The sequence below is a fragment of the Acomys minous genome, assembly GCF_964271855.1.
Source record: "Acomys minous genome assembly, chromosome: 10".
NCBI lineage: Eukaryota > Metazoa > Chordata > Mammalia > Rodentia > Muridae > Acomys > Acomys minous.
The window spans coordinates 35152867-35178546 of NC_140491.1; the positions used below are offsets into that span (position 1 = coordinate 35152867).

Sequence of the window (25680 nt, forward strand, 5' to 3'; positions counted from 1 at the left end):
AAGGCCTTCTGATCCTTCAAAGCCTTTTTACTGTGCACGCATGACTGTGCACAGTGCATTGCAGTGAAGGAGTGACAACCGATAAGTCACTGCTTTCCTTCAGGAGATATTTGGTGTTCATTCCGTCACCAGTGCCAGTACCTCCCAAGAGCCACTGCAAGCTCCAGTAGCACGGCCTGGAAAGGTGTGACTGAAGATGCAGATGCATCACGGGCACCTTAAGAGCCGCTGCCTCCATGCCCGCAGCAGGGTGTCCCATGGCACTTTTGCTTCAACTCTCTAGCCCTGGAGGGCACACCCATGGGGATCAAACCATGGCTTTCAGAAGTCAGACGAGGAGAAGTGAGCATCCTCAAGAGCAACTAGACTATGGTCTTAGTGAATTTCAACCTTCCTACAACTTCTCTAATTTTTCATCTTGTCTTTGGCACCATCTCTAATCCTGAGAAATGACAATGTACAGAGCTCAGAAAACGGCTGGTAGGCATTAGTCCATCCCAGAATATAACAGCTGAGGGCCTGATGATACTGAGATCTATGTCACTGAAATGAGACCTGAAGCTATTCTTGAGCAGGGTCAGCAAACTACAGCTTATAGAGTAATCTGGCCACTTACCTGGTCTTCACAGGCTAGGAGCAAATAATGGCTTTTATGATTTTAAACGGCTATAGAAGTACTTATGCAGTGCCCTTCTTTTGCACATGAAGCCTGAAGTCCACACCCAGGGTTGCTTATCTCTGCTCCAGTCTCCAAGCCGCCTATAGCTTTGGTTGATGCTTTTCTCACATTTTAATCCCTAAAGTCTAATTCTAGTAATTTATACCAAAGTAATTAATCAGATACGTAGTCAAATAACTACCAGAAAGAAGCTCACTCACATCATTTAGAACTTTACATGCTGTAGATTAAATTCTATAGAGTTGGCAACACCTCCACCCACCAGACAGGTTCTCTCTATGTAGCCCTGGCTGTCCTGGAACTCACTCTGAAGACTAGCCTGGCCTCAAATTCAGAAATCTGCCTGCCTCTGCCTCCTGCGTGCTGGGATTAAAGGTGTGCCCTACCACACCTGGCTAAAATTGATCTTGAAAATAAGAAAACATTTACATTTTAAACAAGTTTCCTGTGTGTATGTAGTATTGAAGATCAAATTTGGCCTGAGTTTGTAAACTCAAGTTAAAAAAAAAAATGTTTTGGCCAAGAGAGCATTCCTTTGTACACAGACTGCCCTGGGACCCTAAGGCTATTCCCAGGGTCAGCAATGCATAGAGGCCACACACATGCTCTACCTTTGAGCCACAACCCTAGTCCAAAGTTGCAGTCAACATCGTGTTATAGGAATTGAGAGCTTAGTTTGATTGTAGACTGCTTGCCTAGCATGGAAAAAAGTTTTGGTTGAATCCCTAAAACTTAAACAAAAAGTTGAAAAAAGTGACATGGGAAAACTTTTATAATGAGTAAAATTAGTAAATATGAAATTAGATATAAAATATGGCGAAAATCATAAAAAATGGTGGCTTCTCTTTCACTCCCCAGTAGTAAAAACTAGATAAGAGAACACAGAGTCAGTGCACCCTGCCACACAGAACGATGAGTTGAACGTTCCAGAGGACACAAAAGCGTGACCTAGGAGTTTTCTGCTGCACTTGCTATGATGCTGAACAAAGGCCTAGAGCCTCAGCTTTGTTTGCATTTTTCTTTCCCAGTATTTCTCAGGAGTCTTCAAACAAACAAAAAACAAAACAAGCCAACAAAAGAATAGGAATTCCATTATCAAAAAGAACAGATCTGTGTGGATGGTGCTTCAGGACTTGCGGCTCCCTTGTGGTAGAGTGAACAGTGACACTGATGGAAACTAGACAGCAAATTCCAAAGCTCAAGTCAAATTCCAAAGCAAAGTCCAAAGCTCAGGCCTAGACCCATACAGTTCTGTGTGGCTGACTCATATGCTGCCCCCGAGTAGAGTTGCACTTGCTACCGTCAACAGGATTTCCTGATAAAGGACAGCAGAGCCTCAACAGGGTTTGAGGTAGAATTTATCTACAGCTCCAGCCCAATTGATCATGGCTGTATGTTCTGCCTTCACATGGGCTCCGGAGAGCACACAGCAACAGTCCCCTCTGATGAGCCACCTTTACCTTTCGTGGGCTGTCCACATAGGTAGGAGTCATAGCAACACTGCTGTTCTCAGCTGGCTGAGAGGAACTTTTTCCATGCACAGCTGCCTGCTGTTCTCCTAGGCACCTGAAAGAAGAAAAATAGAGAGAAGGATCCAAGTTAGTCTACAAGAAGGCAGCACGGCTGTTTCCACCTTTGTTTCCACCTTGTTTTTTTTTTTCAGGCCCATCATGGCACACCTAATACCACTAAATTGTGTTAAATAGCCATTAGTCCTCTACAATGTATCAGAAAATAGCCCAGTTGGGGGAAAAAAAAATTCCAGGACCAGTGAAATGGCTCAGTGGGTAAAGGTGCTTGCCACCAAATCTACACCCTTTAATCCCAGGTGGAACTCTGTGAGTCTGAGGACATACTGGTCTCCATAAAGCATTCCAGAACAGCCAGAGCTGTATAACAGAGAGACCTTGTCTCAAAAAGACCAAGTAAGCAAGCAGGGCAGTGGTGGTGTATGCGCCTTTAATTCCAGCACTCAGGAAGCAGAGGCAGGTGGATCTCTGTGAGTTCGAGGCCAGCTTGGTCTACAGAGAGAGTTCCAAGACAGCCAGAGCTACACAAAGAAACCCTGTCTAAAAACAAAAACAAAAACAAAAACAAACAAACAAAACAAACTAAAACAAAAAACCAAATAACCAAAAACCCAAACAAACAGAAAGAGCACAATTTAAGGGGAGGAAGAGGGAAATGAAAGGACAGGCAACTGCAGGAAGTAGCAATATTGACAAGGTATGATGCTGCTTATATGAATATTTCATAACAAACATTTTTAAACATGTTTTTGAATACTAAAATTTTAGTTAAAAAAATCATTGTGGGGTTAGAGATATGGCTCAGCAATAGCTGTTTTTCAAGAAGACCTGGGTTTAATTCCCAGCACCCATATGGTGGCTTAAGTTCAGTTCCAGGAGATCCAATGCCTTCTTCAAGGCTCTTCAAGCACCAAGTGTGCATGTGGTAACACAGGCATACATGCACGCAAAAACCCATATACATTTTTAAAAAATCATTGTAGGCTGTCATGTGCTACAGTCTGACCAAGATGACCATTTACAGCTAGTGGTTTCAGGACAGTCTAGGTAACAGAATGAGATCTCACTCATTCAACAAAAACACATTCTAAAAATCAGCCCTGCGGTGGCATGCAGCATCAACTAACTAGGGGGGTTTGTATTTGTTCTACATACTTTAAAGGGATTTGTATTGATTCTTCTGACAAAATTATATTCCCTCCTTCCCCAAGTCATAAAGTAAGACAAGTATGATTTTCTTATGATATCTGTTCTGACACATATTAATGCATAGCTACATGTTTGGTTTCCAATTTTTCCCCAACTAAAATGAACTGAATGCAGTATTTCATAAGTAATATAAAGATGGCCTAAGGTATATGGAAGATAAAAAACCTGGTCATGGTAGCACAAACCTATAATCCCAGCACTGGGGAGGCTGAGTCAGGAGGATCCTGAGTTCAAGTCCAGCCTAAAATACATAAAAAAACAAAACCCAAGGGCTGGAGATATAGTTTGGTAGTAAAAGTCCTGCTGAGCATGCAAAGGCCATGTGCTCAATCCCCAATACCTCTTTCTCCTGAAAACTAACTGTAAACTCCAGTATGTTGTTTTCAGATCTCATTGTATTATTTGCTAAATTTGAAACGACTCCTGCAGCTTCACCATTGCTGGAGTATGAACAGCATCTTCCCCAGTTATCGGTGCGGTGACTCTCATCCCCATGTGGGTACCCTAATGGCTAGAAATCTGCATCCTCTGTAAGAGCAGCCAGTGCTCGTAACTACTGAGCCATCTCTCTAGCCCCATCATCTATTTTTTTGAGACAGGGTCTCATTCAGCTCAGTTTAGCTTTGAACTTCCTAGGCAGCTACGTATGATCTAAAACTCTTGACTGACATTCTTCTACCTCCCCAGTGCTTGAGTTACATGTGCTCTTTTTGTTTTGTTTTGTTTTGTTTTTAACCTTCCATATACTTTAAACCATCTTTATATTACTTATGGTACCAAATATAATATAAATACTATATTATAGAGCACTGTTTATGGAATAAGAAAAAGTACATACATTTAATACTGACTTTATTTAAAAGAAAAAAATATATTTCTTTATTGGGGCAGGATGTGGCTCATGCTACAACTCCCATGTAAATCAAAGTTAGAGAACAATTTACAAGAGTTGGTTCTCTTTCTACCATGTTGGTTCTGGGGAACACAGGTCATCAGGCTTGGCAGCAAGAGTCTTTACCCACTGAGCCACCTTGCCACCCTCAGACTCAATTTTAGGCCAGTGGGTGGGCGAATCCACAAATACATCACCCACAGACAAGGCTGGGTACTTCAAAGCCAAATCCTTAGCTATGGCCTATTTTCTTCAGCAGCTGGGAGCCCCAAATGCAGAGCAGGTTGGCCTAAGATCACGCTCCTCCCCTGAATAGCCATAGTCAAGCAATGGTGTTGCCAAAAGCCAGATTACCTCTGAAAGATGACCGTCTATCTCCAGTGCTCATGTAGTAACCCTGAGGCTGTCACTGGGTGTAATAAGACAGAGCCCAACCCTGATTCTTTCCACTGCCTCCTATGGGTGTTGACCCAAGAAATAACTTAATAAACAGCTTACATATTTCAAATCTTGGTCTGTCTCCCTGGCAACCTAATCTGTAACATTTCTCATATTATGTCTCTGTATGAGGGGTTGGGGTGGTGCAGAGATCAAACCTACGTTCACTATAGCAAGTGCTCTACCACTGTGAGATAATCGAATATAAATAAAAGGCAAACTAAACAAAAGAAGAGGATAATTTATAGGCACCCTGTATATTCAGCCACTAAAATTACTTAGTGGGAAACAATTTCCCTGCTTACTCACACTAATTATCTGGAACAAAACTCACACAGCAACATCTATATCATAGCAAATCTTTAAAAGAAAGTAACTTTTTGTTGTTGTTGTTTTTCGAGACAGTGTTTCTCTGTGTAGCCTCGGCTGTCCTAGATTCACTTTGTAGATCAGGCTAGCCTGGAAATCATAGCCATCTGCCTGCCTCTGCTGGGAGTGCTGGGATTAAAGGCCTGTGCCACCGCACTCGGCAACAAAGTAACTTTTAAAGAAACACAACTACAACCAAATATTTCCCCAATTGTCTCAAAAATGTTACAATGTGTCCAAAACAAAGACACCGAAGGCCTCTGTTGGGAAGTAAGCAGTCTTTAAGGTCTAAACTTCTCCCATAAGGCACATGATCTAGACGTGCTGAGTCCATTCCTTGCATGAGTCCATGTTGTCCTCCCCGTGCCCTGAACTTCCCGAGAACTATGAGCTAGACCTGAACGTTTAGTTAGCTTTAGATTCAGCTGGGGGCGGGGATTCTTCCTCTGCGGCGCTGTGTACTGCCTTTGCTGATGACTTTCTAGCTCCTTTAATTCTTTAGTGGCCTATACACAGTGATATTCTAGCATTTTCTGTTATTTATTAGCAACATACTTTATTTTTCAATTTATTTTTTAATTTTATTTATATGAATGTTCTATCTGCATGTACACCTGCACACCAGAGGAGGGCATTGGAGGGTATAAGTGGTTGTGAGCCACCATGTGGTTGCTGGGAATTGAACTCAGGACCTCTGGAAGAGCAGACAGTGTTCTTAACCTCTGAGCCATCTCTCCAGCTCTAGCAACATATTTTAGAAAGAAATAAAATTCCCAACTAATTGGTTATTTTGAGGTATAATTTATAGGAGAAGCAGAAGACACACTTGCTTGTCTTCTTTGTCCACTAATATTAAGCTGTCTTTCTCTGTCACACTGTTATACAATCTACAGTCAGTCTTCTGAGTTATAGCCACAAACACACACTGTGACTTTCTTTGGCGTGTCTTGATGGCTGCAGCAATGGGTCATAACTGGGACAGCAATGGCAGCGAGCCTCAGTTGCCTCATAGGCACGTAAGCATCCACATTTACTGAACTGCCTTCTAGGTGCTAACCCTCACACCAGAAACAGGCATTCATTCCTGGGTGAGGCAGTGCTGTCTAGTAGCACATAACCTGCTACAGTGAATACATACAGATACAGATGTGAGGACATATACAGGGCACACTCTATTCTAAGAAGAAGGGAAGCAGCAAATCCTACACAAAGCCTGAGCCATATGTGATTGGCAGGAGGAAGCCAGCTTACACTAAACAGCAAGACACAAGTAGGCAAATATCTTTCACAAACTTAAAGGAGGATAGGGCTCTACCACACGGTTGGACTGTCTTTAGCAAGGAGATATTCTGCACAGGATATGAGAACATCTGTCTGTCAGTTCTTACCCCAATTTAGATGCATTGGGTTATCCTCATCTCATGAAAGCAGAAAAGCCTTCAGGTCAGTATCTGCTGGCCAGCCCAGCCCACTGCTGTTAGTCAGCATAGAGCTGACTCTACAAGAGCCCAATCAAGGGAATGTGCACACAGATAAAGACTGGCAGGGAACTGGAGGAAATAGTTACAGTAAGATGGCAAGACTATGAAGAACTTAAAGCCCTTTCTCATGTTGCTGTAACATTGGTTATCACAACAAATACAACTGAATTTGCTTAGTTTAGCAGAAGACAAGGAAAAGCAAACAAGATGGGCAGTAGTGGGACACACCTTTAATCCCAGCACTCAGGAGGCGGAAGCAGACAGATCTCTGTGACTTTGAGGCCAGCTTGCTCTACATAGCCAGGGCTACACAGAGAAATCCTGTCTTGAAACACCAGGAGGAGAAAGAAAGAAAGAAGGAAGGAAGGAAGGAAGGAAAGAAGAAAGGCAAACAAAAAGTATTGTGTAAATAAACACTACATAAAAGTCTGGCTTTTAACCTACCTTCAGCCTCCCAAAATACTGGGACAAGGAAAGGACGCAGGTCTCTAACCTGGATCTTGTCTGGGCTTAGCTGAAAGCCTTATCATCCACCCTGGGGAATGCTACAAGCATAAGATGGCTTGCTTTTCCCAGTCTGAGCAGAAAGAGGCTCATTGGTGCATACTAAACAGTGACTCACTGACAAATTCAAATAAGATCTTTTTTACCTCCATTTTCACACCGCTCCTAGAAACATATGTTCTTCGTTCTTTTCTGCAGTCAGGGAGAACCTGCTGGCAAAATCCTGAAGCCTTTCCTGGTCTTCCCAACAAGAACCCAGAGCTCTCAGGAGAGTTCAATTTGTCCCTTTCCTCTTCCCATTTGCAGATTTGCGGGTACGCTGCTGTTTGTTTGCACCTCTCTGTCCTTTTCTCCCACCCAACTCTACCTCCTGGCACCCACCCACCAAGCCACTCTAGCCATGGGACTCATCCCTAAAAACAGCCTGTGCAGTATAATTTTATGCCAACTTGACACAGGCTAGAGTCATCCTAGAGAGGGAACCTCAACTGAGAACAACGCCTCCATAAGATCAGGCTGTAGGCAAGCCTGTAGGGCATGCTCTTAATCAGCGATTGATGGGAAGGGCTCAGCCCATTATGAGCAGCACAGTGTGCACAGAGGCCACGAAAGGTGCTGGAACCCTTGGAACTGCAGTTACTGACAGCTGGGTGCCACCATGGGTGCTGGGAACTAAAACTAGGCAGCTACTGCTCTTAACTAACAAAATAGGCCTGCCTTGAAGTCCAGGCTTTATTTATACCACAGACACAAAGTATTTCCCCCCTTTTCTTTTGTTTGAGACTGGGTTTCTCTGTGTAGCTCTCCATCCTTGCACCCTTGTATGTAATATCTTCTTAATTACATATGGAAATCATATCTCACCTTGCTCAGGTAACTGAAATACCTTAAAGTCTACTGGGGCCCGGGGAATGGTTTCTTTTTAACCAGGCACTTACTTCTGACTAGCCTCCATCTCCAGCAGGGCAGACAGAGCTGAGGTTCCTTTCTTCCCAACAGGGGGTGCTGTTGACTCGAGGGAGTGTGCAGAGATGGGCCCAGTCATCTGCAAGCCTTTCATGGTGGTTCCTTTCTAAAGCATGGAAGAGGGGACAGTCCGTTAGGCCAGGCAGGCGCTGAGACGGCGCTCACAGCTCGGCTCACACTGCTGCATCTCTGGACCCTGGGAACCCAGCTAGCTCAGCAGAGGAACACAGGTTCTCTGTGTTAAGGCTCAGAGAGGCTGCTTAACCAAGCAGCTCCAAATCCCACTAGAGTTAGAATTCAAAATAAAGTTGGTCCTTTTTAAAGCTAAAAGCTCTGTCGACATATACATTCCAAGGTTTCCATTCACAAGGGATCTTGTGCACAGAAGGTAGCTGGTGTGGGAAAAGGAGCCTGAGGTTAGAAATAGGGCTGACAAAGGAACACTATCACAAGACTAAAAGTAATGAATTACTAATACACAAACTTGGATGAATCCCAAAGCATAATGCTGCGTGAAGAAGCAAGCCTCAAATGCTCTTATATTACATGATAGCATTTTTAAAACATTAGAAAAGACTAATGGTTGCTAGGAGATAGAGATAGGAAGAAAATGACTGCAAGGGGCAGCATGAAGCTTTTTTGTTTTTCCTTCCAGTTGAGGGGATCAAATTCAGTCTCTCAAATGCCAGACAGGTGGTCTACCTCTGAGGAACTGTTTATTTGATTGTGGTGTTTGGTAGCATGAATCCTTGTATTTTGCATATACCTGTTTACACACACACAGACACACACACACACACAAAGAGTCAATTATACTATATATTAATTTAAGCAAAACTATGCTGAATCACGTATCTGTCTGTTAATGCCTGGGTGGCCTCAGGCATATCTTAGAGCCTTCATAAGCCTCACTTTCTCCACTGAGTGACAACCTCTAAAAGGAAGGTCTGCTGCTGTTAACCTCTTATGAGCTGTTACTCAGCTATTCAGTGCCACATGACACAGCAGCTGCGCCCAATACTGGGTCCCACTAGGGGGACTACACAGTAGGCGCTATGTCCTCAGCTAGACGGGGCAGCTCAAGCCATAAAGCAACATCAGTCACTGCTGGCACCAATCTCCTCTCTTTCATCCTACAGCAGGGGGGAACACACCGAGTGGAATTTCAGACACATGTTCGGCAGTCATGGGATGAGTCATCCAGCTGATGAGAGAAGAGGAGGTGGAGCCTGCATCCCAGTCCAGGCGCAGTCCCCAGGAGCTCTGAGAGCCCTTACCCGAATCATGCGGTCTGAGCGATGGCGCCTGCGGATGCGGTTTAAACCCTCTACAAAGCGGATGAAGCCATCCAGGAGCTGCCACTCATCTTCATCTGCACGGGGCTTGTCCCCGTAGATGTCACAGTGCACCTCCCCTTCTGTGATGCGCTTGGTGGCAGTGACACAGGCTGGCAGGAGTAGGAATCGGGTTCTCCAGAACTTCAGAGACTCAATTAAACTAGAGCCAAGGATAACAGAGTGGTGGTGAGAAAGAGTAAATAAATAATAAAGCCACCCTGGAGAGCTCTCTGAAGCTGACGTGAGACAGTCCTGTTTTGCTGCCCCAAATGACTTTGCTTAAGACACTAGGCGGGGAAATCACAGGGAAGACCACAAGGTGGCTTCTGCTTTAACCCCAGAGCCATGACAATAGCCCTGTGAACCCAGACCCAGTGAAGCAGCTGTCCACCATCCCCTGCAAAGCAGACAGAAAAGCAGACATCACAACCACAAGGCTACCAGACAGCAAGAGAGCAAAATCCTGAAAGCATGGGGTGACATTAATCCTTATATTTGCTAAAAATGTATACACCTGTATACAAGCACACATGTGAAAACACACAGACAGGTAACTATCCTATTTATTTAAATAAAACAAGACTGAATCATAGATGTAGCCAGGTGGCCACAGGCACATCCTGCAATCTCTATGGACCTAAGTTCCTCCACTGAGTTTATGTTCTGTGCTGACACTCGCACCAAAGAGCACATTGTGACTGAGTTCTGCTTTGTCTTTCTAGGGGCAATAAAATATACATGATAAAATATATCACTTTAACCCATTTTGAGTGCATATGTCAATGGCATTAAGTATATTAACACTGTTACATAACCATCACCTCTAGTCACACAGAATTTAACACAACGCACGCATGCTCTGTTATTACAATTTTAGGGAAAACAAAACAGACATCAGACAAAAGAACAGATGATAAAAGATGCATATACCCAGAGCAGCAAGGATGGGAACGTAAAGCATCTCTCTAACCTGAAATCTTCAGAGCCGGCAGAGCAAATATACTGATCTAAGTAATTCCACTTATATTCCTCTAGCCGTTCATGGCAGAATTCCACCCAACAGGAGACAAACTCCGAGTCTGAGTGGGAGGGGCAGAGGCTGTAGGTGTAATGGATCTGGGCAGATTCATAAGGGTACCTGGAAAACAAAGCATGTGCCTGGGTATTTAAAAGCAACCTGTACCCACCACCACCACCACCACCCTTTTCCTGTCTCAGTGTATTTGGCACTATCCTGGGCTCAGTCCCCAAAGCTTATCCTTGGAGACCATAGTGGAAAATTCTCAGATCTTCTTAAACTTTTCGTTCTTTTCTTACATTCATCCTTCGATTTTTAATATACTTGATGTGAATCACTCTAAGCTTTAGAAACTGAATCAGTTGCCTGTTGGAAGTTGTAAACTCTAAACCTAGAAGTCATTTTAAAGCAAAGCCAGCCTTCTAAGGGAATCATTCAATTTCTTATACACATACTGTTTTACACACAATTTAGTGTGCAGACAAAAATCAGACAAAATTCAGGATGGCCACCAAAGACCGTAAACATCCAAGGACTCACTTGGGAAGGTATCGTGTTACTGTGATCATCTTGTCCTTGAGTGTCACCTTATGGAACGTTCTGCCCATACTCAGCCAATACTGGCCCTCCTCCTCAGGGCGGTTTCGGGACACAAGGCCTAATAGAGAGAGAGAGAGAGAAAAAAAAGCTTTTGATCCACAAAGATAGACATAAAAAGAAAGAAAAGAAGAAACACTGTTCTGAGAGGCTGCTCACAGAGGGATTATTCTTGGCTAAAAAACAACATTCCAGAAACTGGCAGAATTTCCTGGTTTTTTGTGTTTGTGTGTTTTTTTTTCCCAGACAGGGTTTCTCTGTGTAGCCTTGACTATCCTGGACTCACTTTGTAGACCAAGCTGGCCTTGAACTCACAGCGATCTGCTTGCCTCTGCCTGCTTGATTTTCCTGTTCTTAAGCTAACTAATAGCAAACGAGAGCAGAAGATGCTGGAGCTCCTGGACGCCACACCCTGACCTGTGTGCAGGCCTCTGGAGTAAAGGTAACAGGTTTGGGAAACATGTGGGATATCGGTCCTCACTCCAGGCCTGTGCTCTGATTCCTCCCATGGCTCCTCCCAGCTTCAGTCTGAAAGGAGCACAGATTTATTTACGCAGTTTTTGCCTCTATACATCTGTTTGGACATTGCTTCTGTCTTCTCTTCCTGAGCCACTAACTGAAACCTTATAGACAAAAAAAAAAAAGTTGTTTATATTTATCTACTCTTTTTATGTGTGTATGTGCATGAGCATAAGAACATACGCGTACTATAACATACAGAAGCATAAGAACATACGCGTACTATAACATACAGAAGCATAAGAACAGACGCGTACTGTAACATACAGAAGCATAGGAACAGACGCGTACTGTAACATACAGAAGCATAGGAACAGACGCGTACTGTAACATACAGAAGCATAGGAACAGACGCGTACTGTAACATACAGAAGCACAGGAACAGATGCGTACTGTAACATACAGAAGCATAAGAACAGACGCGTACTGTAACATACAGACGCATAGGAACAGACGCGTACTGTAACATACAGAAGCATAGGAACAGACGCGTACTGTAACATACAGAAGCATAGGAACAGACGCGTACTGTAACATACAGAAGCACAGGAACAGACGCGTACTGTAACATACAGAAGCACAGGAACAGACGCGTACTGTAACATACAGACGCACAGGAACAGACGCGTACTGTAACATACAGAAGCACAGGAACAGACGCGTACTGTAACATACAGAAGCACAGGAACAGACGCGTACTGTAACATACAGAAGCACAGGAACAGACGCGTACTGTAACATACAGAAGCACAGGAACAGACGCGTACTGTAACATACAGAAGCACAGGAACAGACGCGTACTGTAACATACAGAAGCACAGGAACAGACGCGTACTGTAACATACAGAAGCACAGGAACAGACGCGTACTGTAACATACAGAAGCACAGGAACAGACGCGTACTGTAACATACAGAAGCACAGGAGCAGACGCGTACTGTAACATACAGAAGCACAGGAACAGACGCGTACTGTAACATACAGAAGCACAGGAACAGATGCGTACTGTAACATACAGACGCACAGGAACAGACGCGTACTGTAACATACAGAAGCACAGGAACAGACGCGTACTGTAACATACAGAAGCACAGGAACAGACGCGTACTGTAACATACAGAAGCACAGGAACAGACGCGTACTATAACATACAGAAACATAAGAACAGACGCGTACTGTAACATACAGAAGCATAAGAACAGAAGCATACTATAACATACAGAAGCATAAGAACATATGTGTACTATAACATACCGAAGGCAGAAGACAATTTGCAGGCTCGGTTCTCTTCTTCTACATGTGGGTTCTAGGGATCAGGTCATCAGGCACGGCTACAGTGCCCCTACCGGCTGAGATACCTCTCCAGCCCGTCTTCGAGAGACGCTTAATATCACCACCAAAGGTGACTTCCTGGGGAAAGCTGTCAGGCCCCACTAATCATGTGACTATGTTACATGTAGCCCCTTAGGTATGTGTCTCTCCAAACATAAACCCTCATGAAAAGTTTCAAGGACTCAGGCACAGTAGTGCATATCTATGGCTCCAGCAACACGGACACTAAGACAGGCAAATTGCTTGAGTCTTGAAGTTTGTGGTCAGACTGGGCAACAGAATCCTTGTCTCAAGAACAAATTAAAATTAAAGTTTAAAATAAAGTTCCAAGAGGCCAAAGGTAAATACTGTTTATATTTTCAATTAGCTCCTGTTGAAAGTGCCATGCCCTAGTCAGGCACAGCGGCACACACCTGTAATCCCAGGGAGGCAGAGGTAGGGGGATCTCTGTGAGTTCCAAGCCAACCTGGTCAACATAGTGAGTCCAGGACAGAGAACCCCATCTCCAAAAAAGTGCCATGCTCAGAGTAAGCATTTAAAAACTTAGTTTAACTGAATTAAACACAGTAGAGTGGGGAATAACAAAGAATCAGAAAAATATGACAAGTGTTCAAAAGAGTAAAAACTGCCATAAAGAACAGCAAAGCCAGCTAGGCTGTGGGGGCACACATCTTTAGTCCCAGCACTTGGGAGGCAGAGGCAGGTGGGTCTCCTAGTTCTATGCCAACCTAGTCTACAGAGCAAGTTCCAGGATAGCCAGGGCTACACAGAGAAACCCTTTCTCAAAACAAAAGCAAACAAACAAAAAACACAAAGCAACAACCAAAAAAACCAAGCCAAACAAACAAAACAGAATAACAACAAAGCGTAGGCAAAATCCTCATGCCCTGCAAACAAAGTGTGCTGCTCGCTCTCATTCAGCGCAGAGGTAGCTTCAAAGCCCGGGAGAGGACAGTAGCGAGGACTGTCAATGTGCTCAGTTCACATCTCTCCCTCATTCCTGCTCTAAACAACCTGCTGGCCACCAGGAAGAGGATCCCCACCACTTCATTCCAAACTAGGCATACCCTAGTGATTGATCAAGCACATTTGTGGTTAAGTTAAACCGTCCCCAGTGGACAGGTAACTCCCGGAGTTTGCTGGATAGTCTTAGGCCGGGGTTGCAGGGACATAAAGACCACTGTCTGGACCTTTGAAGACAATGTTGTCCCAGGTAGTACTTTCTGTCACCGCCACAGCGGACAGTGCCTGAGGAACATGGCCGTCCTGGGACCAGGGACATTGCAGGCAACAAGGGTCTTTCACACAGCAGAGCTACATCTTGCCTCTGTACCACCTCTTCCTGAATATGGAGCATAAGTAAGGCTTGGGCTGATTCCTGAGGAATTTTCCCAGTTCCTTTACACTAAAACTGGTGTAACAGAAGTCTACATTTTTGAAACTGGGCTTTGTTTGTTTGTTTGTTTGTTTTTAAAGATTACTTATTATGTATATAGTGTTTCACCTGTATGTATGCTCTCAGGCCAGAAGAGGGCACCAGATCTCAGTATCTATAGATGGTTGTGAGCCACCATGGGGTTGCTGGGAACTGAACTCAGGACATTTGGAAGAGCAGACCGTGTTCTTAACCTCTAAGCCTCTCTCCAGGCCCTTGCTTATATTTTTTTATCCCTAACAAAATCTATGTGATCACCCCAGAGAGACCTTCTCTACCACATCAGTAGCAGGGTTGATGTGATTAAGAAATATGATGCCTCTGCTGGAGAATTTATTGATAAACTTAATGAGCAAAAAATTGTTCAACTAGAAAAAGTAAAGGAGTTGGCCGTCAAATAAACCCAGGATGCGACTGGCATGAGAAGCACCACACCACTGCTTCGATGTTTGGGAGACTAACATTGCCGTGGCCTTGAAGGTCACTTACTGAGAACGGCTGCACAGAGCGTATAAGGAGGTAAGGAGTACCTGGACTTTGCGTCGCAGGGAGCAGGAGCACGCGGTAGACTCGGGGAGAAGCATGTGGTACAGAGCATTTCTGCATAGCAGGAAAAGGAGGCCATTGCCAGGCGCACTGAGCATCTACAGCTACTCGCAAGAAGGCTCAAGCTCGGCCAGTTATGTGAATGTATCTATCTCGCCCGAGACGGCCAGAGGGACTTAACTTAAATGGGAACTGGTCTGTGTGAAGTGTTCCTCCTGTCTAGCTGTCTGTTGAAATTATGGTGTACCTTTCCTAAGAAAGGATCAAGGTCCACTCAGTGGCTTGACCCTCCTAGCCAGGAAGGTATTCTGCCTGATTCCTGCCCTTGCTCTGCATCTGGAGTTGGCTGGTCATCACTTCTGACTAAGAAATTTGCAGGAACTTGCTGCCTGACTGAAATGAGCAAGATATAGCTTAAGCTTGTAATTAGTTACACCATCTTGCAATAAAATGACATTTTATTAAATGTGAAACAAGGGAGCAGCATGGCGTGGCTATGAAAGCAACTTCCTCAATACTGACAGTAACAGGGTACCTGTAACTTTTATTACCAGAGAAATAAGAGTTTTCCTCTGACAACTAGCCGTGGAGAGTAAGGCTCTTGAAGCAGTCAGGGCCAGCACTGGACGCTAGAGTTACAGACTCACAAGGGACACTCACCATCCAGCCAAGAGCAGGGACTGGCCAGGCTAGATGTAGGCAGTGACACCTAAAGGTAAACTCACTACTGCTTCTTGGGTTGAAGAACTAAACTCTTCCTGCAGCCCTGTGACACCCAACATCTCCTACCTCAGGCTATTAAGGATATTAGGATTATAAATTGGGTCCATCAGCCAGTCGTGGTGGCACATGCCTTTAATCCCAGCACTTGGGAGGCAGAGGCAGGTGGATTGCTGTAAATTCAAGGCGAGCCTGTTCTACAAAGTGAGTCCAGGACAGCCAAGGCTACACAGAGAAACCCTGTCTTGAAAAACAAAAAAACAAAAAACAAAAACAAATAAGTTGGGTCCATCAAGCCTGGTTTCAATGGTTTTCTTTACCATTGTTTTTCTCTGTGTTTGGATGCTAACGATGTGACCCAGGGCCTAATGCATACTAGATAAGCACTCTATGACTGAGCTGTGTCACCCCCAAGAGGGCTGAAGATAAAATTAATACCTGTGCAGGCTGGTTTTTACATCAACTTGACACAAGCTATAGTCATCAGAAATAAGGGAGCCTAAAATGAGAAAGTGTCTCTATAAGATCTGACTATAAGCAAGCCTAATAAGCACTTTGTTAATTAGTGACTGATGGGGGAGGGCCCAGGCCATTGTGAGTGTGCTACCCTTGGCCTAGTGGTCCTGGATCCTTTAAGAAAGCAGGTCCACACCTGTGATCTAGCAGCACTCAAGGAGGCAGAGGCAGAGGCAGATGAATCTCTGAGAGTTTGAGGCCAGCCTAGTTACAAAGCAAGTCCAGGACAGCAAGGGCTACACTGAAAAATGCTGTCTTAACCCCCTACCCCAACCCCATCCCCCACACCCCGACTAAAGAAAAGAAGAAATATAACTTTAAGGAGACTCACTTACCTCTGCTATAGAGTGGGCTACTGCTCAGTGGAGGGGGGACTGTGGTGTTGGATTTCTGGGCCTTCGGCTGTACTATGATTTGGTAGCCCTGCATGAGACGCTGGCAAATGAACTCTTCAAACACTTGCTGGGCTGTCATTTGAACACCCTCCTCATCCCTCCTGGAAAAGAAACGATTGAACATGTGGACACGCTTGATCTTGGGCAGTGACACTTAACTGTCATGATGTCTCTCCTCTTGTTCCATCCCAGATTATCATTCTATACCAGCTCATAAAACCCATAACCTGCACACCAGCTTTACAAGAAATCATCAGTTCAGCAAGGAAGGAAATGAAGGCAGAAAAAAAGAATAACCTTAAAAAATAAAATCAGAACAACAACAACAAGAAGCCAGGCGTGGTGGCGCACGCCTTTGGTCCCAGCACTTGGGAGGCAGAGGCTGGCGGATCTCTGTGAGTTTGAAGCCAGCCTGGTCTACAGAGAGAGTCCAGGACAGCCAAGGCTCCACAGAGAAACTAGACAAACCAAAACCAGCCAACCAACCAACATCATAGGTAGTGTGTCCAAAATAATTGTACTAGCAAATGTGTTATCAATGAAGACAAACTGTTGAATGTCAACAAAACTCTAGAGAAACTAACAATGCTTGCATCATCAAATTTCCCAAACACTATAGGAGGACATGAAAGGTTTAAAAGTTCAGAGAGTGTTCTCTTTCTATACTTGTGGTCCAGGATACCCATAGCCCTCACAAACAAAGCTGACTGCTCTTTTCTTGGGCACTGACCTGTCCATGTCTGCTTCTGGGAGGAGGTCATAGCAGCCCTCTGTGTAGTCATTCTGCAGGCCTTGGCGGTCCGGAAAGTAGTCAGTGGTGAGGGGAAGGCATGCGGGAGTAGTAAGAGACTTCCAATCCACTCCAACTGTGCAACAGAAGCCTGGCACTACAGGGGGAGCAGACAGTGTCAGAACTGCCTCGCACAACGGGGAAAAGGTATATGTGGTCACCACGGCAGGTTTGGGATGTGGAAGGTAGGGAGAAGGCAAGGGTGAAGTTCATGGTAAAAGGTGATAGAAATTGCCAGGATAGAGGGAGCAGAGGGAAGGGCATGGGGGAGGGAGAAAGAGAGAGAGAGAAACAGAGTTTGTTAGATAATGCAACACATGCTTATCCAATCCCATCATGCAAATGGGATTCACAGCCGCAGTTTGTCATTTTCTGCTGATCATAAGCTATAGCTGAAATGCCAGTGAGGTTACTGCAGGGCAGGCAGGGTTATACATCAAAGCAAATTAACATTCTGAGGGCAGAAGAAAGGCTCAGGCCAGAGTGTCTCCCTTAGAGGACTGCAGTGTCCAGGTAGGAAAGGAAGAAAGCTCAGCCTAATTGGGAGCATATAGCATACAGCAGCAGAAACAGGAACACTTTCAGAATCACAAGTAACAGATTTCAGAACGAAGGAGGCTGTGTGGGACAGTTACAAGGCTGCAGTTTTAGAGACATGAGTTTGACATCTGCTCCCTGGATAGGGCAGGTTCTCCACACTGGTAACTAACTCCTGACGTTCTGTTACAGAGGGCTGTGCTGGGCACTGAGAGGCTGAGGAGCAACACTGGACTCTACTCACACAAGATCCCAGCAGTGCACTCTACTGTGAAAGCCAGAAATGACTACAGATATTGCATGTCTGCTAGGGCACAGGACCACCCACTTCAGGTACAAAGGCAGCACTGAGTGGCTTGTTCCACTAGACTCATGCACTTGGGTCTTGAAATACAGATTCTCTAACAGGTGGAACCCAGAGGGAGGTCACTGGAGAGGTGTCCTCGGGATGGCAGGGTGGCTCTCCTGGAACCGGAAGCATCTCTTGGTAGTCCTAGCTTCCCCTTTCTGCATGTGATGCCATCCATCCACCACCATGGGATGCAGCTGCTGAGCTCTTGCCAGAGCCAGCACCACCCTCGGGTATTTCATTTGAATGATGAAAATAGACAGGTAGCTAGGTCTATAAATAAAACTGACTCTAAGATCTTTTAAGTCAGGACTTTTTTGTTTTGTCTTTTTTTAATCTGTAAAAGGAAATAAACAACAACAAAAAAGACTCCATACCTTTGAGTACTGAGTGGGATACTTACACACTGTATATTGTAAATGCATGTGTATAAGCAGTTAACAAGATTACGACACAGTGTAACCCTGTGGCTCTGTCAGCCTCACAGCACCCTCACATGGGTGAAAAAGTTTTGTGTGCTAAGAGCAGGGGCATAGTGCTTCAAGCAACACCACTGACTTGGGGAAGACATAATTGGACATAGGCCTAATTCCATCTCTGTGCAGAGCTTACAGAGTCATTAATACCTGGGAATTCAAATTATACCCCCAAACAGCTGAAGTTGCACCCCAACTTTCTCACATGGCAGATAAGGAGCTGCGCTTGTTCCTACTTCCTGGATAAAACCAGAAGAAGAGCCCTAATCAATCCACAGTGAGGAGGTTGGAGATGGAAGCCAGGAGCCTGTTGCCTTAGACCATGCTAGCCCTTGACACCTTCCTCATATCAGTAGTTTCTGCTGGGCATGACAGCATATGCCTGTAGTCCCAGCACTGGGAAAGCAGAGACAGGAGGATTACTACAAGTTCACAACCAGCCTAGGCTACATAGAGAAATCCTGTCTTAACAAAAACAAAACCTGGAAACTATTCAAATGGTCATTAAAATAATTACTAAAACCCAGATATAATATGTTTGATGATATTATTAAACATAGTTTCACACATTTTCTGGGTTTTTGTTTGTTTTGTGACAGTGTCTCACTATGTAGCCCTGGCTGGCCTGGACCTCCTCCTTTTTTTTTTTTTTTTTTTTTGTTGTTGTTGTTGTTTTGTTTTTTCAAGACAGGCTCTCTCTGTGTTAGCCTTGGCTGTCCTGGACTTGCTTTGTAGACCAGGCTGGCCTCAAACTCACAGTGATCCGCCTGCCTCTGCCTCCCAAGTGCAGGGATTAAAGGCATGTGCTACCATGCCTGGCCTGGACCTCCTACTTATATACCAGGCTGTCCAAGTGCTGGGATTAAAGCTATATGTTACCATACTTAGCTTAATACATTTTTAAAAAGAAAAACAAAACAAAGTTCTGGGGCTGGCGTGATGGCTCAATAGGTAAGGTGCTTGCCACCAAACCTGACAGCTGGAGCTTGATCCCTGGACCCACCAGGAGGAGAGAGCCAGCTCCATGGGCTGTCTTCCTGCTTCCATGTGCATAAGCCATCACACAAACATGAGGAATAAATATTTTTACGAAAAGGACTAAGTTAATCATCAGTGTTGCACATCCATAGCCAGACAAATAGAGTGTGTGCAGTGGTATCATTATTTCCCTGGTACTATAATGGTAAAGATACTCTATAACTGTTCAGCTACTTAAACAGACAAGTGTGATCAAAACAAATGTTCACCAGCCAAGTATTTTCAACTATAGGTATAACTGAAGGACTCTAATAACAGTCCATTACTTCTGATTTTTTTTCTCCCAGAGTCAAGACTGGCTTCTCCAGGCATGAGGGTCTTTGTGGGAAGTCTACTCTTCCCATGTGTCCTGATGTACACGCTCCAGAGCAGGTCAGTCAGCCGCATGTCTTTCACTTGGCATCAGAGACTCAAGAGCCCCTCACCACACTATATAACACAGACACATGGATTTCTGGACTGTTCTCTTCCCACAGGGCGTCCTCAAGCCCTCACCACCCCACACTTCCTATCGCCAGCCACCTACTAGTCAGTTGTCCTGCTTACTTGGGTCTGGAGAGGTAGAAATGCCATCCTCTGAAGCATCCTTATTCTGGGTCCTAGGATTCATACCTAGAGAAAGAAAAAGTGGCCCTGTCTGAATTAAAAGTTACTCTAAAAAAAAGTTCCAACAGTTATAGTTGAAAAAGCTCAGAAGTAAAGCTAAAAATATAAACACAAACCAAGTACTAATTTCAAACAGCACAAAAGAATAAACCAGGGAAAAATGAACAACCTAAAATTTGGGAATGAACCAGAACTTGAACGTCATCAATATCACTCATTTTGTCCGATAAGGTTTTTGTATGTTTGGTTTTTGTTTTTGTTTTGTTTTGCGAAGCAAACTGCTTCTTATTTTAAGAAAACTGAGACATTTTAAAGTCACTTCAACTAAGTAACATATTTTCTGGCATACAGGATGACTGGGCATATAAGACAAAACCCAACTTTTCCAGTTAAAATATAGAATTTGGAATATACTTGCTGTGTAAGACTACCCCTCTTCCAATGCAAACCTTGTGCAGCAGACTTGGAAATGTGTCTATTTGCAGGCAGGGAACAGACAGCCAGGTGCTTTATTAAATGCAGGCAGACAGCCAGTGCCAGCCTACGCTGCCCCTTTAAGGCAAGCACCACACTCAACCCAAAGACCTCTGAGTAGAATGGGCGGGTTCTGGTGGAGACAGACTCCACATTCAGTTCTCCTCTTCAGGGTACAGGAAGATGCAAGCAGCTTGCTCCTCCCTGCTTCATACTCCTCACACAGAGCAGGGAATCGGCTGCAGCCCCCTCCTACCCCCCAACTATATGTGGCAGACATATAAAGCAAGGGGCAGGTAAGTACCTGGTGTATAAGACGACCCCTGACTTTGGCATGGATTTCTCGGGGTTAAAAGGTCATCTTATACACAGAAAATATACAGTAATTTTTTAAAAAGATTTATTTATTTATTTAATGTATATGAATGCTCGGTCTGCATGTGTATCTACAGGCCAGAAGAGAGCACCAGACCTCATTATAGATGGCTGTGAGCCACCATGTGGTTGCTGGGAATTGAACTCAGGACCTCTGGAAGAGCAGACAGTGCTCTTAACCTTTGAGTCATCTCTCCAGCCCCAACCAATTGACTTTTAGCAAACCATAAAATAACCTAATTACATTTGGTACACTTATTTAACATTACCTTCTATATAACTCTTTCCCAAATCATAGCTTTTAAGAATATAACATAAGATATCAAATTTACTATGTCTAACAGAACAACAAAGACTCTACGCAGATTAATTAGACTGAAAAATATTTAAAATGAAATTTGAATATGAAATGATAGAGCTAACCACAAAAAACACATAAAATTTAGAAAACATAAGCATTTAATAGAAAAGCATACAATAAAAAAGAATTGGCCAGGCGATGATGTCGCATGCCTTTAATCCCAGCACTCAGGGAGGCAGAGGCAGGTGGATCTCTGTGAGTTCAAGGCCAGCCTAGTCTACAAAGTGAGTCCAGAACAGGCAAGGCTACACAGAGAAACCCTGTCTTAAAAAAGCAAAAACAAAAACAAAAAAAAAGATTTGGAGAGAGCCTCAAAAACAGCCAACATTAGCTGTCTCCATGGAGAAAGATAGGGGAAGAGGCAGGTGAAGAACAAACTTCGGGTTTTTTGGTTTGTATGTTTTAGATTTGGGTATTTATTATTTATACAAGTATTAGCCTGCAGGCCAGAAGGGGGCACCAGATCTCATTATAGATGGTCGTGAACCACCATGTGGTCACTGGGAATTGAACTCAGGACCTTTAGAAGAACAAACAGCCCTCTTAACTGCTGGAGATGTCTCCAGCCCTGAACTTTGGGTTTTTTGGTTTTAAGATTTATTTTTGTGTGTGAGTGCCTACTCATCTGTATGTATATCTTGTGTGTGCCTGATGCCCATGGAAGGCAAGAGAGCTGCCATGTGGGTGCAAGGACTGGAACCCAGGTCCTCCACAAAGCATCTCTTAACTGCAGAGGCATCTCTCCAGCTCCAGAACTTGTACCTTTTACTCCATACACTTCTGTGTCACTTGAATCTCTTTTAACAATAACAAGTATTTATAAATTCCTTGTGAATCTTTGAGGAAAAAATAAGCAATGACATGGGAGAAAGCACTTGAAAAATCACATAATGTGGAAAAGACTAACATCCAGAATGTAAAGAGATCTCTCAAGACTCATGAGGAAGGAAATTAACCCAATAAATAAATGAACAAAGTATTTGAACAGACACTTCAAACACCATATACAGAAGGGAAATGAGCACATAAAAATAGATTTTACGGGGCTGGAGAGATGGCTCAGAGGTTAAGAGCACTGACTGCTCTTCCAGGGGTCCTGAGTTCAATTCCCAGCAACCACATGGTGGCTCACACCCATCTATAATGTAATCTGATGCCCTCAGATGTACACACAGGCAGAGCACTGTATAGGTAATAATAAATAAATAAATATTTTTAAAAAAATAGATTTCACATCAGTATTCATTTAGGAAATAGCGAATTAGTGAAATGCCTCTACACCTGATTTTTGTTTGTTTGTTATTTCAAGACCAGGTCTCACGTATCCCACGCTGGCTCAAACTTGCTGTGTAGCAGAGGATGACCCTGAACTTGCGAGCCCTTCCTCTATCCCAGTGAAATTACAGTGCTGTACCACCATGCCCAGTTTGTTTGTTTACTTCTTCAATTTTATAAGCCTCTTGCCTACATGTATGTGTGTGCATCACATTCGTGTCTGGTACACACAGAAGTCAGAAGAGGACATCAGACCCCAGGGAACTTGAGTTACAGATGGCTGTGAGGCATCATGCGGGTGCCCCAGTCCTCTGTAAAAGCAACAAGTGCTCCTAACTGCTGGCCAACCATCTAGCCCCAAGCTCAGTGTTTTCTTTTCCCCTGCTTGGGTGCCTGCCCACCCACCACTCTTTATTAAAAATAAAAGCTGAGCTGGGAGTGGTGGTGCACGCCTGTAATCCCAGCACTCGGGAGGCAGAGGCAGGCGGATCGCTGTGAGTTCGAGGCCAGCCTGGTCTACAAAGTGACTCCAGGACAGCCAAGGTTAACACAGAGAGACCTTGTCTAAAAAAACCAAAATAATAATAATAATGATAATGATAATAATAATAATAATAATAATAATAATAATAATAATAATAATAATAAATAAAAGCCAGGCATGATGGCACATGTCTTTAAGTCCTGGGAGGACAGAGGCAGGTAGATTTCTCTGTTCAAGGCCAGCCTGGTCTACAGAATGAGTTCTGGGACCGCCGGGACTACACAAAGAAACCCTGTCTCAAAAACAAAAACAAACAAAACAGATTTTTCTCCCCTCATATAATATATCTTGATTATGGTTTCCCCTCTCTCTCCTCCTGGTTCCTTCCCACCTCCTCCAGCATCTGGAGCCATGCCCCTTTTAGTCTCTCATTAGAAAACAAGCATGCTTCTAAGGAATAATAACAAAATATAATAAGATATCACAAAAACTAGCACATCAAAATAGAACAAAACAAACAGAGGAAAAGAGGCTAAGGCACAAGAAACAGATTACAGAGACACACTCAGGAATCCCATAAAAACACTAGAGTGGAAGCAATAATATATACGTAAAGGATCAAAGGAGGGAAAAGAGAGAAATATATATAAATAAAATAAGGGTGTGGGGGAGCCCTGTTAGGCCATCATGACATTATAAGATAAGGAGCCTCCAAAGATGCCATTGACTTTGTTTTCTGTCCACCATTTACTGCCACCAAGTTTCTCATTAGTGCTAAGACAGGACCCAGGACCTAGTACTCTACCATTTCAGTCCCCTGTTTGTTGTTTAACTAGGTTCTTGATATGTAACTCAGGTTAGTGTGTTTGATATATGAAGGCTCTAGCTTCAGTCTCCAGTACCAAAAAATAAAAAGGCAGAGGGATAACAAACTGATCTGCCAAGACCCACAACTGCCTTGACACTGCTAGACAGCACAGAGAAGGGAACAATACCGCCACAAGGTCTCACAACCATGCGCAAAAGAAAATCCTACAGCGACATTATTCCTGAGAAGCATGACTCATGTATGAATCAGGTGCAGATGCAGAAGTCTGAGTCACACATGGGAACCTGCAGATGGCAGAAGCTTCAAACCAAGGGAGGCAGAGGTAAGGTCACAGAACTGGGTCACTTGCCTTTTGTGTTGTTTTTTTCCTTGGGGTTTCTTTGTGTGTGTGAGTTGGAGGGGGGGTGTCTTTTTAGAACAGGGTTTCTCTGTGCAGCCCTAGCTGTCCTAGACTTGCTTTGTAGACCAGGCTGGCCTCGAACTGAGATCCACCTGCCTCTGCCTCCCTGAGTTCTGGGATTACAGGTGTGCGCCATCATGCCTGGCTAAGGGACATTGATCTAGATGGATGGGTTATTTTGTTTCATGTCATACTTTAACAGGAAACAAAATGTCACATCAATAAAATATCTTAGAACATACAATTTGTTTTGTTTTGTTTTGTTTTGTTTTTTTGAGACAGGGTTTCTCTGTGTAGCCTTGGCTGTCCTGGTACTCCCTCTGTAGGCCAGGCTGGCCTCGAACTCACAGCGATCCACCTGCCTCTGCCTCCCAGAGTGCTGGGATTACAGGCATTCGCCACTGAGCCTAGCTTCATATAATTTTCTTTAGACGTTCCATATAGTCTTGCTTTGGTCCCAGAAGTCGATTTTAACTTAGCCTATTAGTACAGCCTAAGGCAGAAGCTCTGCAAGACTCAGATGTGACTCTGCTGCCCCTTCTTCTGGAGCTCTGGTGATACTTTGCGAGTCCTGAACTTTGTTTTGCTTTGCAGTGGTTGGGACCACAGCCAAGCCTTTGTGTGTGCTATGTAAGTGATCTAGTATAGAGCTGTGCCCACACCCCTGATGCAGTCTGCTGATCACAACACATTCCTTTATCTAACATCCTAATTTTAGAGATGTGAAAACCATACTACATACAGATGATCTGCAGCCCAGCTTCTGGCGAGAGGGCTCTCTCTCATCCTGTTACCACACACAGAAACTACCTCAAAAGAATAACAAAGCTGCGGCCACTCAGGTTATGAAAGTTGGTGTCTTCATAACTTTTGTTTCTGTTCAATGTAGTGCCAATAGAGGTGAACACTTCTGAAATGGATACAGTTTGTGAATTAAGAAAGCAATTGGAGAGATGGCTCAGTGGTTAAGAGCACTGGCTGCTCCTCCATAGGTCCAGAGTTCAATTCCCGGCACCCACATGGCAGCTCACAACTGTCTGTAACTCCAGCTCCAGAGGATCTGACACCCTCTCACAGACACACATGCAGGCAAAACACCAATGCAAAGAAAAGAAAAGAAAGCAAACTAGTCCTGGAAGATGGCACAACAGGTAAGCCACTTGGTGTGCAAGCCTGACGACTGATCCCGAGAATCCACAGATGTT

At 44.1% G+C, this 25680-nt stretch overlaps 1 protein-coding gene across 14 annotated transcripts in view; it reads right to left on the reverse strand.

The window, feature by feature from the left end:
* The window catches only part of DEPDC5 (DEP domain containing 5, GATOR1 subcomplex subunit), a 119526-nt gene that overhangs the window by 35314 nt on the left and 58532 nt on the right, over positions 1-25680 (reverse strand). For 10 of the 14 annotated variants that reach the window (XM_084799234.1, XM_084799235.1, XM_084799229.1 and 7 more), the window contains 8 exons: positions 20218-20283; positions 17212-17395; positions 16422-16582; positions 10963-11080; positions 10375-10542; positions 9345-9564; positions 8040-8173; positions 2140-2245 (listed from right to left, as the gene is read on the reverse strand). In XM_084799234.1, coding sequence (XP_084655360.1) covers positions 2140-2245; positions 8040-8173; positions 9345-9564; positions 10375-10542; positions 10963-11080; positions 16422-16582; positions 17212-17395; positions 20218-20283 — 1157 coding nt within the window. The remainder of the gene's footprint in view (positions 1-2139; positions 2246-8039; positions 8174-9344; positions 9565-10374; positions 10543-10962; positions 11081-16421; positions 16583-17211; positions 17396-20217; positions 20284-25680) is intronic. The other 4 variants (XM_084799241.1, XM_084799238.1, XM_084799231.1 and 1 more) reach the window with 1 other exon arrangement.